The sequence below is a fragment of the Nothobranchius furzeri genome, chromosome 13 (assembly GCF_043380555.1).
Source record: "Nothobranchius furzeri strain GRZ-AD chromosome 13, NfurGRZ-RIMD1, whole genome shotgun sequence".
Lineage (NCBI taxonomy): Eukaryota > Metazoa > Chordata > Actinopteri > Cyprinodontiformes > Nothobranchiidae > Nothobranchius > Nothobranchius furzeri.
In genome coordinates, this window is record NC_091753.1 from 64,420,768 (window position 1) to 64,434,311 (window position 13,544).

The following is a 13,544-nucleotide window of genomic DNA, read 5'->3' on the forward strand; positions in this document are numbered from 1 at the left end:
CAAGAGGGGTAAGGCCAACATCGGCCGTTCTTCTCCAGAATTCACAGCTAGCCAGTCCGACAATGTTGTAACATCATATTAGCTCAGTAGCTAGGTAGGAGCTGGGTAGTAAAGGCCCAGCTACCAAATTCATGGGCCGCCACTGCTAAAACCATGTTATCATGACCTTTATTATTTGGGTTTAAAGGGCCCGGTCATTTGCTCCGCCCCCAGACAACTCTGATTTGCTCTGCTAGTGGTTCTGGCCACAAGTGGAATGGTTCAATTGCATTGTTTACTGGGGCACTCTAAATAACGAAACTTAATGAAACTGTAATGGTGTTGAATTTTAATTATTATTTTAAAAATGAAGTTGATGGAAAAAGCTGCTCATGACTACTTTTGTTAACCCTGCGGTCAGAATATATATATATATATATATATATATATATATATATATATATATATATATATATATATATACCGTAAATCCTCTAATACAGGCCCGGGCCTGTATTTGACTCAAGCTCATCAAGCTCCAGGCCTTTATTGGAAGGAGAACCAGAATCAGAGGCAGGCCTCAATTTCTATTTGAGCAAAATGAACTAATGGTTCGCTGGAGTTTTTGACAATTAAAATTGCGCCCACATTTTCAAAGTTAAACACATTTGTTTTAACAACGGTAGTTTCTGCTTCAGCCTTCTCCCCCCTCCCCCTGCGCAGCGGCCGCAAACTCACTGATGCGCCTGCAGCCTCTCAGAGTTCCTGCTGCTCTAAACATTAAAATAATTATTTAATTTTCTGTTCCTCACTTCTGATTACCTTCAATGGTGTCTGTTTGTTGCAACCACCAGGTACAAAAACTAACTTGTTTTTATTTGACTATTTTTCTGTCCTGTCTGTTTATTATCTTCCTGCATCTCCTCTCAATCCTAAAGAGAAACTGCTACCTGGGTTCATATATATTCACCTTATGAGTTACCTTTGAACTGCAGTTCTAAAAGATCTACAGACTCCTAAAACAGCGGAGTGCTCGCCGGCCGCATCAGTTAGGTGCGTCACCGAGGATAAAACAGGTGATGCGCCCCGATCCACAGCAGCGAAATGCATCAGGCACAAATAAAAGAATAAAAGACAGAAAACATTAAAGGAAATGAGCCGACATGAACGATCGCGTGTTAAATTAGTTTTTGAGGTGGGGACACCTGATTTGATAATGTTACTGTGGCCGTGCTCAGGACGCAGATGTCTGGAGCGCGTCAACAATCAGAGCTTTGCATGCGCAAGCTGGTTAAGGTTAGGATGGGGGTGAGGGAAAGGTTAAATTGCAAAAGGGAAAAGGTCACAATTTGGTTAAATGTCCGTTTTACGGCGGGTGTCAGTACCGACGCTCTGGCACAGCGTGTTACCTCCCGACGTGCAGGAGCTTGTCACCTGCTGACAGCAGGCTGCTGTCTTTTCGGTGGACTGCATCTTGCCGGTCATTATCACGTGACAGCGACTAGTCGATGACAGGCATAACAAGTCACTATAGAGCGGTGAAGTCGACTAGTGACTAGTTCATACAACCCCTGCTACTGCTCCCCAGAGTGTTCTGCAGCATAATCAACACGTTCTCTTTGAACTTGATATCAAATTTTCGCCTCCTCTTCGTCTCTGCACAGTTAAAGTTACCCTCGCGGTCTATCACTGGCAAATCAAAAGTGAGACAGATGACACAACCGCCCCCCGTACTTGCTTGTTACCACATTCCACCCGGCCACAATAAAAAAAACGTCCATTATTCACCTCCGCCGACTCCGACACCGGCCAAAATATGATACCTGGCTGTTAATTGAATACACGCTAATATTAGAGGATTTACGGTATGTATATATATATATATATATATATATATATATATATATATATACTGTATATATATATACATATATATACACACACACACACATATGTGTGTGTGTGTGTGTGTGTGTGTGTGTGTGTGTGTGTGTGTGTGTGTGTGTGTGTGTTGGTAATTTAAAGGGGACAAAGAGTGCAGTTTATCGGCAATCTAAAACATTGTTTTGAATCTCTAAGAAGCATAATACACTTTCTTTTGGCTTTCATCTGTCCCAGGAGTCCTGATACAGGCCATTCTATACCCCCTAAATCAGCCTTGCTGTGAAAAGAGCTGCTTGCCCCTCCCACTTGGCCAGGACATGAATATGCTAATGAGCTGCATGGTGATTAGTTGGTTTAAACCAAGCCCCCACAATGCGGGACAGAAATTGAGTCCAATGCGGAAGTGAAATAAATTGCAGTTCCACCCTCATCCACTGGGGGCTGGTGTCAGAAGTGAGCAAATCCTCATTGACTCCCATGTTAAAAATACCAAATTCACAGCAGAAATAAACATGTTTACAGCCTGGTACCAAAACATGTTTTTGGTTTAAATGATCTAGTTTACACTCATGACAACTCTGAGGGGGGTGAATTTTTTTCTCACTCTTCTGTTTAAGTGTATTAAAAGCCTAAAATTCTGTATAATTAATGAGCATCAGACCCACGTGACCACAGAGCTAGCTCCGTGGAAAGGCCTCAGCAGAGCCTCGGTCTTGCCTGAAAACTTCCGTCATTTTCAGTCTCTCAACTTAGACGATTAGTTGTAGCGTTTGTGCGTTCTTTTTGGATATTATTTGTGCAATTGTTGGACAAAATGACTTGCTGTGGCATTAATTGCACTAATAGAGCGTCCAAGGAGTCTCCACTTCATTTTTTTCGGTAAGTAAAATTATATTTACTAGATAGAGTTCCAGAGAGAGCTGTTGTAAAAACAGTCAGATGTTTATTGAGCTGTTTTCAACAAATCACAGTCATCAAGATTACACAGAGATTTTAGCACTTGTAATTCACATACAGTACATACATGAAAGGCTAGCAGTTGGCATGTGAAGCGTAGAGCATGTGCATGCTGGGTTTGTCTGTCTCTGTGTGCATGACTGCCTGTGCTTGCTTGAGCATGAGCATGAAGTAAGTTGACTTCTTGGACAGAAAAGACAGTCTCACCATTTTGGTTCATAAGTTAGGCACTAGCTTTATTTGTGAGGTGATCTGTTTGAAAGAGAAGCAAGGTTGGAGAGAGAGATGGGAAAGCTCTTGGACAGATGAGCAGGTGAAATTAGTCAAAGACAAACAGAGAGGGTTTATTGTTTGTTGAAGGATTCCATGATGACTGCAGAAATGGCTGCAAGCTTTTCCTTGATTTCTTCAAAATGAGGACTTATCTTCTCCCTCAGAGCCTGGATCTGATCACCCCCGGATTGTGCCTGGCTATAGGCCTTTGTCAGCTGCTCCTTGTACTCTTCAACATAAGGGGCAGCCAACTGCCTCAGGTTCTCCACGCGCTCACCCACCTTGGTGCGCACAGACTCAACGATAGGCACCAGGGCAGCTTTGGTTTCTTCAACGTTGGTATCAATCTTGTTACGCAGTTCTGCCACAATGGGCTCCAGCTTTACCCTCAGGGCGTCCATCTCAGCGTTGTGTTTGTCACTGTACTCTTTGATGATGGGCTCCAGCTGGGTGCGGTAGTCTTCCATGTGCCTCTGCAGCACCTCTCTCAGCTTAGCGCGCTTGGGCTCCAGCTCGGTTTTCAATGCCTCAATGTCACTCGCTATAGCGGCACGCAGGTCACCAGTGGCATCAGCCAGTGTACCTACCACGCTGTCAGTAACAGGTGAAACACGGGCCTGCAAGGCCTTTAGATGCTCATGCATGTTGTTCAGATGTTGAGTCAGGGCCGCCCTGAGAAAGAGTAGAGGTGGTGAGGTTCACCAGTCTGCAAGAATGAAAGAAGGTTGGACCAAACTTATGGATGGCTTACTTATGTTCCTGGAATGTGGTGTCATCAAGATGGTCGAGAGCTTTGATGGCACTTTCCTTTGCCTGATTGATGTAGACATCCGCAACAGCGCGGGCGTGGGCCAGGCTGGACGGAGCATCAGCCTGCAGGGAGGCGGCCTGAGAGCCTGGGGTTTAGGTGGAAGATTAAAACAATACGTAAAATCTCCCATAGTTTAAATATATTACAGTACATGGGTTCCAAACTCACCGACAGCCAGGAGAAGGACAAGTGCCACAAACTTCATGATGGAGGTCTGGAGGAAAGACAGTTGAGGGAGTTTTAATGAAAAAGTTTAGAAAGCACAAGTAGAAATTAACCCGATTTAAAAACAGCAGTGCCCCAATCTCACCCCTCATCTAACAGAGGTTTGCAGACCTAAAGGTAAGAATATTTTACAACAGACTTCTCTCTAAAAGGAGCTGTCCCTGTCTACTGACAGTACATGTAATACGAGCCGATTAGTAAACCAGATAAGGATGAGGGGATCTGAACTGTTTCATAATCTGTAAAAGGCAGCAGCTGGCTGCGAGACAGTCCCTGTCCAGAGGCATGTCTAGAGACATTTAAGATTTTACTACTGCAGCATCATCTTTAAATCTCTTCTGGATTAAACTATTTAAATTTCAAATTGCAGATTATAAGCACAAGGTTTCAGAGTTACAAATAAAAACCGATTACAGTTTGTTTTCTTTCAACTGTACAACATTTCCAGCATGCACCTAACATGCACTCGTCCGGAAGGGATTTTTTAAAGCCTAAGATCCAGTCCTGTCCTCTGAAGTTTCGTGTCTTACCTGGTGGAGTTGGTCGAGACTGAACTACTTCTGCACAAGCAGAGTTTTTATAGCGCTCTGCTGAGGGACGAGCCTGTGCGAGGGGGGTGGGAGGTGGAGCAGTGAGGGATATGTCTCCGTGGAGGTGGACCTCACCCCTGAGACGTCTCTCTCAGCAGGAGGACTGGACTGAGAGTTCAAGGGTCACCCGCTGTGAGATCAGCCATCACACGTGTCAGCAGAGCAGACCACAGGCTCACACACATGCTTCACAAATGGCTTCACCTTCTGACAGATTTATTCCTTTAAAAATGTCATAAAATATTCTTTTCTTTCATAGTGGCCTGAATGAACAGCGCATGTCTATATGAATATAGAAAATGAAATCATGCTGTGTGGAGACACAGCTCAGATTTTAAAACATCCATCCATTTTCATCCGCTTATCCAGAGTCGGGTCGCGGGGGCAGTAGCCTAAGTCGAGAGGCCCAGACTTCCCTCTCCCCAGCTTCTTGGACCAGCTCCTCCTAAAACATTTCATAGATGTTAATCAATCAGCAGAGGTGCTAGAGGAATGCAGATAGAAGAAACGGGGAAATGAAACACTAACGGTTGTTTAGAAGGTTTATAAAACTGTTTCCACACCACCTCAGAGAAAAGATTTTAATTATTCCCGTTGATCAGAAAGCCACACTGGTTTCCCTCGCAGTCGTTTCAAAACGCTGCCAAGAACAACAAGCAAGAGTAAACAGAACAGAAGACAGACTTGATGCAATCAGCTCTCTGAAATGCAAAAATATTCAATCAAAGGTTCTGAAGTTTAAATGCCAATCTTAAAACCGGGTCACAGTAACAGCACACAATACAGCCGTCAAAGGAAAACCATCTGGTTTTAGGGATTATTAAAAGGACTGCATGTGTGTGTGTGTGTGTGTGGGAGCGTGCACGTGTATGTGTGTGTGCATGTGTGTGACGATTTATAGGTCAAAGAGTTGTGTGCTCTGTCCTGTTGTTTGTTGTTCTATCAGCGGTGGACTTTGTCTCAGTGGCTTCATGTGATTTGAAGAAACGGAGGGATTTTTATCTTTAACATGAAACATTTCTATGGATGCTATCTTCTGATAAACACTTATACCAACTGTTCTACTCAGGTTTAGAACGTGGTACACACATGTTTTAAACATTTGTATTATTAACCCCTCTGTTGCTGGTCTAACAACTGCCTGTCCCTCTCAGTTTCACTCAGGTCAGTGAAAGCCAACGGTAGGGTTACCAAGTGCAAGATTAATCATTGTACTCTGGTTTACCTGCCTTGCTCAATGCATGACTTATATGATCAATACCTGAATTTCTAAACATTGCTACTCTCAACTTCTTATCCTGTAAGTACTCAGTCTGTCCTATTGCCACATGTCCATGGACCCCCTTATGCAACACGGGGCAGGAAATCTAATAATAAACAACAGCTGTACAAAAGCCTTGGAAAGGAGGAAATACGAAGGTGGATAAGATTACTGGTACCCTTCTGTGAAATAATGAAAAATAACGAATAACTTGAAACTGGCAAAAGGGATAATTATGTCACAAATTACTGAATGAAATGAATGAAAATATTTGTATTTTAGTTTATCAGAACAATAAAAACTGAGCAGGAAAAATGTTTATTTCCCCTCAAAAATACTAAAAAAAATAATAGACCATAGCCTTAAACTCAGGTGTATTATCTGCATCACAGGTGTGTTCAGTCTGGGCATCAGTCAGTCTGCATGTTCAAAGGGTTAAAGGTAGTCACAGGGCTGTCTGGTATCAGGGTGTGTACCATACATGGACATGGATCACTGAAAGCTGAGGACACAGTTGTCTCAGGAGATTACAGATTTTTATTGACCAGCAGGTTAAAGGGAAATGCTAGAAGAACATCTCCAATCAGCTGAAGGCTGGAAGACCATCTGATCCAATTCAGTTCAATTAATTTATATAACGTCAGTTCACAAGAGTCGTCTCAAGGCACTTTAAAGCAAACGTTCCAATTATACCCACCTGTCAGTTCAGTTCATTGTGCCAGTTAAGTCTCCTAACTATTTCTCTCTAACAAGTCTCCTAAGTAAAAAAAAAAAAAAAAAAAAAACAACAACAGACTGCATCTAGTCTGCGTAAAGGCTAGAAGACCATCTCCAACTACACTGTAAACCCAAATGTTGAAAATAATCAAATATATTGAGCAGAAACTCATAATTTTAAAATAGTTTTAGAACTCAAATGTGTTGAGTTAGTTCAGCTTTTTCCTTGTTTTAAGTACATAGAACTCAAACTTTTTAATTAATTCAAACAATTTCTACTTTTTGTAAGCATAGCTTAAATAAATTAACAACTTAAATCGAAAGAGTGACTAAAAAATTACAAATTTATTATTTTATATTTCCATATTGTTTTATTCATTGTTACATCAACTTAATGTGTGTTTGATAAACAGACAAGTGTTTTTTTCTTAATATTTGTGGATCCATTGGAAAAAAATCCATGTGGGTAGTCATGTTTTTAGATTTTTTTTTGGGGGGGGGGGTTATGTGTGTTTATTATGGGGGGTTGTGTTTCTTAGTTATTACTTCATTTGGTGTTGTAAATGTGGCGTCACTTATTATATCACCATAAGTGAGGAGGTTGGTCAGAGGAATGACCACGCTGTTATTGATACTGTTAATATTTTGGTGGTTGACCACCTGAGGTCTTCATGCCCCGGGTAGATTTTGGAAACGGGGGTGCCTATTGGGGCCAGTGGCGGAGATGCCTCCCTAAAGGGGACTTCTCAGTGTCACCCCAAGTGTCAGTGCCCACTTCCAAGTTTAAGCTGCACCTAGACACTGAGGGTTCTTGGGGTAAGCGGGGTTTTGTGGTGGCATCAGCTGTCTGTGCTGTCCCCCCCCCCCCCCCCCCCCCTTTAGGACTTTAGAACTGTATACTACTGACCCATCATTGTGAATTTTATTCTCGAGTGGGATGGCCTTCTTTGTCCACCAGGAGGTTGGGACATTGATACACCTTCTTTTATAAGGCCATGCTTGGATTACTACCCACCTAAATCAGTAACTTAATCTCACGGAGAAGTGTAACTTCTCACAGTCACAGCAAACAAATAATCAATTTATACTTTGTGTTCCATTTGCTCACACGAAACTGGGCAACAGGGCTTTCGTTCACTCTGCTCCTTCTGCATGGAGCAGGCTGCCAGAAAACTGGAAGTTAACTGAGTTTATCTCCCTGACTACATTTAAATCCAAACCAAGAACCCTTGAGATGGATTCTCTGTGTTGTAACTGTCTTCTGTAATTTTGTGCACAACAAGTCTGTGGAGCTGAAAAATTTGTAACTGTAACTTTTGCTGCCTCTTGGCTAGGATTCCCTTGAAAATTAGGTTTTTAATCTCAGTGGGACTTTACTGGTTAAATAAAGAATAAATAAATAAAAATAAATAAAGGGCCTACACTCCTCCCCTCTCCTGGGACGTCTTATGGTGCAACAAAATTTTCGCCTACCCTCCCCTTGCCACTTTTTCTGCTTGTGGGTGGTGCCTCGGTCAGCCGGATATCTGCAGCTCCCATGTTGGGGGCAGGATCATTTTTGGGATCTGTCAGGTCACTCCCGGAAGCTGCCTGCTGGGGCCTGGATCCCTGGGCTCTTTTGGGTCCCAGACGGCGTTGGTCGCCCTCAGGTCCCGGGCCGCTCTGTTCCAAGGTTGGCCAGCTTGGGGCCTAGGGGCTTGCTGTTGCTATCTCCCTGGGCTCCGGCCGCTGCTGGTTGTGGCCCCAGGGAGGGTGGTTGGGTCTTCTCCAGCAGCTGTCTCTCTGGCATTCCTGCACTTTGGGGAGACCCATGGATCTCTGGGGCTTGGAACTCTCCCCTCTTCCATATGTCTTTGGGGGCAGGTCTGTGGACCCACACAGTAACTATAGGACACTCCTATAGAGAAACCTTGCACACACAAGCGCGTGTTCACACACAGGTGCTCACATGGTGGTCTCATAAGGACTTGGGCATTTTCAACACATCACCTTTGTGGTGGCTGTGGTTGGCACTAAATGCAATATGAATTATTGCCATGTGTTTCCCAGCAAAAATAGTTACTTTTGTATATCCTTGTGTTGTTGGTGCAGTGATGTTTTGGTCTTGTTGTATTTTTGTGTGTCCCCCTTTTTTTCTCTCTCTCTTTCTGCAGGTCTAGAAGCAGATTCTTACTCATCATTTATTGATTATTGCATTGTTGGTTCTTTTTTAAAACACAGGAAAGGTTTCTCTTTACCTTGCTGCTGACAGTTTCGTTCGCAGCTGCAAACATCCTCAGAGCTGACGCTGATGGTGGCGTCACTTCCTACTCCGTTTATCCGCGGGCAGCAGAGGACGTTGTCACCCTCTGCTGCCCGCTCTCCCCTCCCCGACGATGCAGTCCCATGCGCGGTCCAACGTGTAGACTCTATTGTCTCTGTTCATAGCCCCACATCCACGTCTCCTTATCTCTATGGCTTCCTTTATCCATCTTTTGTATTTCTGTTGTTCGGTGTTTATGATCCGTGTGTTGTCCCAGTCCATTATGTGGTTTTCTCTTGCGCAGTGATCTGTTACGGCTGACTTCTTTATTGTGCTTTCTGCTTCTTGTTTTGCTGCTTTTGTGTGTCTTCGACTTGCTTCTTTCTCACATTCCTTTCTATGTTCTATTGTTCATGTGTTGAGTTGGCGTCCGGTTTCTCCTATGTCCTGATGATAACCGCGCACCAAGTCTACCTTCGAAAAGATGGAGGTTCCAGCAAGGTGTACTGAAAAGTCCTCAATGTGGGGTATTAGGTACTGGTCACTCTCAGTGACTCCGTTTAGGCGGCGGAAATCCACACAGGGTCGACACTGTCCATCAGTCTTCAGCACCATGTGCAATGGGGAAGCCCACGGACTGTTAGAGCGACGCACAATGCCCAAACGCTCCACGTTGGCAAACTCTTTAGGTGCAACAGCCAGCTTAGCTGTGTCAAGGTGGTGTGGGCATGCAAAGACGGGTGGGTCAGTAGTGTGGATGAAATGTTCAATGCTGTGTGTAAATGATAAATGACCCGCACTTGTATAGCGCCTCTCAGAGTAAGGACTCCAAAGCGCTTTACCCTACAGTGTATCATTCATCCATTCACACACACATTCACACACTGATGGTGATGAGCTACGATGTAGCCACAGCTGTCCTGGGGCGCACTGACAGAGGCGAGGCTGCCGAGCACAGGCGCCACCGGTCCCTCCGACCACCACCAGCAGGCAAGGGGGGTTAAGTGTCTTGCCCAAGGACACAACAGCAGAATTCTCTGTCCGGAGCTGGGATCAAACCTGCAACCTTCCAGTTACTGGACAACCCGCTCAACCTGTTGAGCTACTGCTGCTGCTTTAGATACAGAGCTAGAAAAGGTAGGGGCTGTGAGAGTGGGGAACTCAGATAACACACGCTGGAAGGCATCTCCTGTGGAGAGGAAATTAGCATGCATTTGGGGTCCGGTCCTTTTTGTCATATATGGCATGGATACAAAATACAGAGCAAGACCTTAGCCTGTTGGCTAAGTCAACTAGAAGTCCGTGTGCGCAGAGGAAATCAGCACCTAAGATAGGAACTGAACTTGCAGCTACAATGCAATTCTAATCAAAGTCACATTCATGGAAGCATACTGTCACCAACCTTTCACCAAATGTTTTTTATGGTGGATCCATTAGCTGCAGTCAAGAATGGTCCAGAGCCTTCAGCTAGTCTGTCAGTGGTGGTTGGGGGAATAAGGCTCTTCTGGGAGCCGGAATCCACCAAGAACCATCTTCCCGACTTTGAATCCTCAATGAATAGCAGCTTTTCTCTGTAGCCAGCGGCCACAGCTGCTGCGGAGCACTGTCACGTCAGTTTCCCTGCTGTCTGAACCGGCAGGGACGAAGGCAGCGTTGAGCTTTTGTGCCAAAATACTGGTGGTTGGAACAAAGCGCAGTTCCCCGGCGTCTTCGAGTGTCAAGTCCTGCCATTACGACGGGCTCTGTTGGTCCAGAGGAGCTGGGCAGATTATCAGACGATGTCTCTGGGGAAACCAGAACCACAGCCTGGCTCGTGGAGGTCATTGTGGCTAGGAGGGTGCGGTCAGCTTCCTTGGCCAGTGTGAAGTAATCCTTCTTTTGCAGTGAAGCAGAGTTTGCGACAACGACCCATACTTGAGCCGGGAGCTGACGGAGGAAAAGGTACCCAAAGAGGAATTCTCCATTGTCTGAACCAAGTAGTAATATCAAGCTCTCCATAAGCTCCAGGGCGGTGCCCTCTCCGAGTCCGGCGAGAGAGAGCAGCTTCTCTGCTTGTTCCGCATAAGAGAGGGTGTAGCGGCAAACCAGCAGTTTTTGAGGGCATTAAACTTCTCCCGCGCTGGAGGGTTCCAGAGCAGAGACATCACCCGCCGGGTGGAAAGTGCATCCAGCACAGCGACCACATGGTGGTGTTTCGTGTCGTCAGAAGAAAGGCTGCGCAGTGCGAACAGCGTTTTGATGTGAAAAAGCCATGCTGAAGGGTCATGGAGCCAAATATCTGGAAACAGACGAGGACAGTGGGGCCAGCTGTGGTCCAGCAGCCGTTAGCTGTGCTGAAGCTTGTTGGGCCACTTTGTCGGTTGACATGTTTGCTCACAAGGTCACCAAAGTGGAGGAGTTAACAAAGGTAGGTTTCATTCACATCTTTAGTCCTTCTCCTCTGTTGGTCATTAAAAGCAGTCTCAACTCATTTACATGCAAGTTTGCTTGTCTCAGGAGACAGCCAGAAATCAACCATATTAAATATGGCCTGGCACAGGAAGCCCCGAGGTGTCAACGATTTTTACATACAAACAGTGGGTGTGAGTGTAGCCTCTTTGTGGCCCTCCGCACCGTCAGATACCGTTCCCCCTCCTCCTCACAGGGGAAATATGATCTGATGGCCAAAACGAAGCTGTCAAGCTATCATTACACGTTTTGGGGTGGATATTCCACAGAAGACGGGTCTGTTCAGTTAAATGGGTTGATTTCTCCTGCCACATTCACAGCTGTTGTCAGACGTCTGACACCAATCAGCTAAATGCTTCAGACAGGCTGAAAAAACTGATCATTTGTTAGTCAGACAGCACACAACATTTATCTTCCTAAAATTCTTTTGATTTTATATATAAATGTGAGGATTTGTTTGATTGTGAATATAATTTGTTATACTATTTATAATCCTTTATAATGATTTAGTGTTGTTGCACTTTTTTAACTATGAATGTAAAATCTGTCAATAAAGATGGTTTGTTCTAGAAAATCCTCTACTCTTGACAGCAGCTTAAAGCAACTCTCCACTGTTTCCTGTCATGTTTTAACCCAAGGCCGGCACAAAGTAGGAATAAGAAGAAGAAGAAGAAAATATAATTTCTATAGCGCCTCTCAAGATAAAAATCACGAGGTGCTTCACAAAAACAAAAAACAAACAAATGTAAAAATATAAAAAAGCATTTAGAAAATGTTTAAGATTTTGGCGTCTGCCTGACCAATCCCGGTGGCTGCCTGGTGGGGTCTGCTGGGTCCCCGGCGGGGGTGGTCGCCCCTGGGTCCCGGGTCGCTGGGTCCCGGGCTCAGCCAGCTAGGGGTTGGGAGGCTGCGGACGGGCCTGTGGGCTTGCCGCTGATATTAATTTATTTAGGAAGAGGGTCAATACATATTAATGAACATTTCAATAAATGTAAATATGCCAGATTATAGCCTTGGGCTAATTTCCATCTGCAGACCCTCCGGCAGGTTGATGTTAGACACAAAGTAGTGTAAACATACCGAGATAGTATTTACAAGTCATGTGACCGAGACAAAAACAGTCATCCCATTATACTAACACAAACAAATGTCAAAGAAAGTGGACACAGAGAACAACATAGACAGCAATAACGGAAACACATCAATTGTATTGCACAAACCCCGATGCTGCATATGCCCTGACTGTCGTGAGATTACATTCACCCATTACACTAGCAGTTGTTTCCCTTTTAATACTGTACCAAATCTTTTCCCGGACAAATAAAAAATATAAGTATTAGACATGATCACATGTTTGTGTGTCCCCCAGCCGCTGTTTTAAGCGACTCTTAAAGATGTTTAGACTGGTACTTTCCCTCACAGATAGTGGAAGACTATTCCAGAAGGTCACTCCCTGGTATGACAGAGCAGTCTGTGAAAAGGTAGTCCGCCTGAATGTCTCCAGGGGCTCTGCCGGCTGCTGGTTGTGGCCCCCCGGGGCGATCCTCTGTGCCTCTCGAGGGGGGCGGGGGCCTTTCTGGTTGCAGTCTCCTTGGGGTTCCTGTGTTCTGGGGCAGCGCCTGGATCTCTGGGACTTGGAGCTCCCCCCGTCTCCTGCACATCTTTGGGGGGTGGATCTGTGGTCCCTCACACTCTCTATTGGACGCTCCTATAGAGAAACCTTACATAAACAAGCGCGTGTACACACACAGGTGCTCACATGGTGCTTTCATAAGTATGGGCTTGGGCACGTTCAACACAGGTCTTAAGACTATGGTGGGCACTTAATGCACTGTGATTTATTATCGTGATTCTTCAGTTAAGCAATGTTGATTATATATTTCTTCATCAAGTTGACGCAGTGATAGCTTGTTCCTGTTGTATTGTTGTGTGTCCCATTTTTTTTGTTCTTTTGCTTTTTTGTCTTTTTCTGCAGGTCTAGAAGCAGACTCTTGTTCATTATTGTTTATTTATGTGGACCCCCCCCCCCTTTCTTTTCCTTTCTCTTTCACCTCTGTCTCCGTGTCTGGTCGGAATTACAAAGCATTCGAAAACAATAACAATAAAGTTTTAAGTATCAGGCGTGACATTAAAAGCAGACGCTCTGATGCCCCACCT

The 13,544-nt window shown here is 44.7% G+C and overlaps 1 protein-coding gene across 1 annotated transcript; it reads right to left on the reverse strand.

Annotated features, from left to right (window-relative positions):
• Nucleotides 1-2,784: 2,784 nt before the first annotated feature.
• Nucleotides 2,785-5,043, reverse strand: apoa1a (apolipoprotein A-Ia). Its single transcript, XM_015974545.3, has 4 exons — nucleotides 4,660-5,043; nucleotides 4,073-4,118; nucleotides 3,845-3,989; nucleotides 2,785-3,765 (listed from the first exon to the last, which is right to left on the reverse strand). Exons 2-4 carry the CDS (start codon nucleotides 4,107-4,109, stop codon nucleotides 3,165-3,167), a joined length of 783 nt encoding a protein of 260 aa, XP_015830031.1. The 5' UTR covers nucleotides 4,110-4,118; nucleotides 4,660-5,043; the 3' UTR covers nucleotides 2,785-3,164.
• Between the last annotated feature and the right edge of the window lie 8,501 nt (nucleotides 5,044-13,544).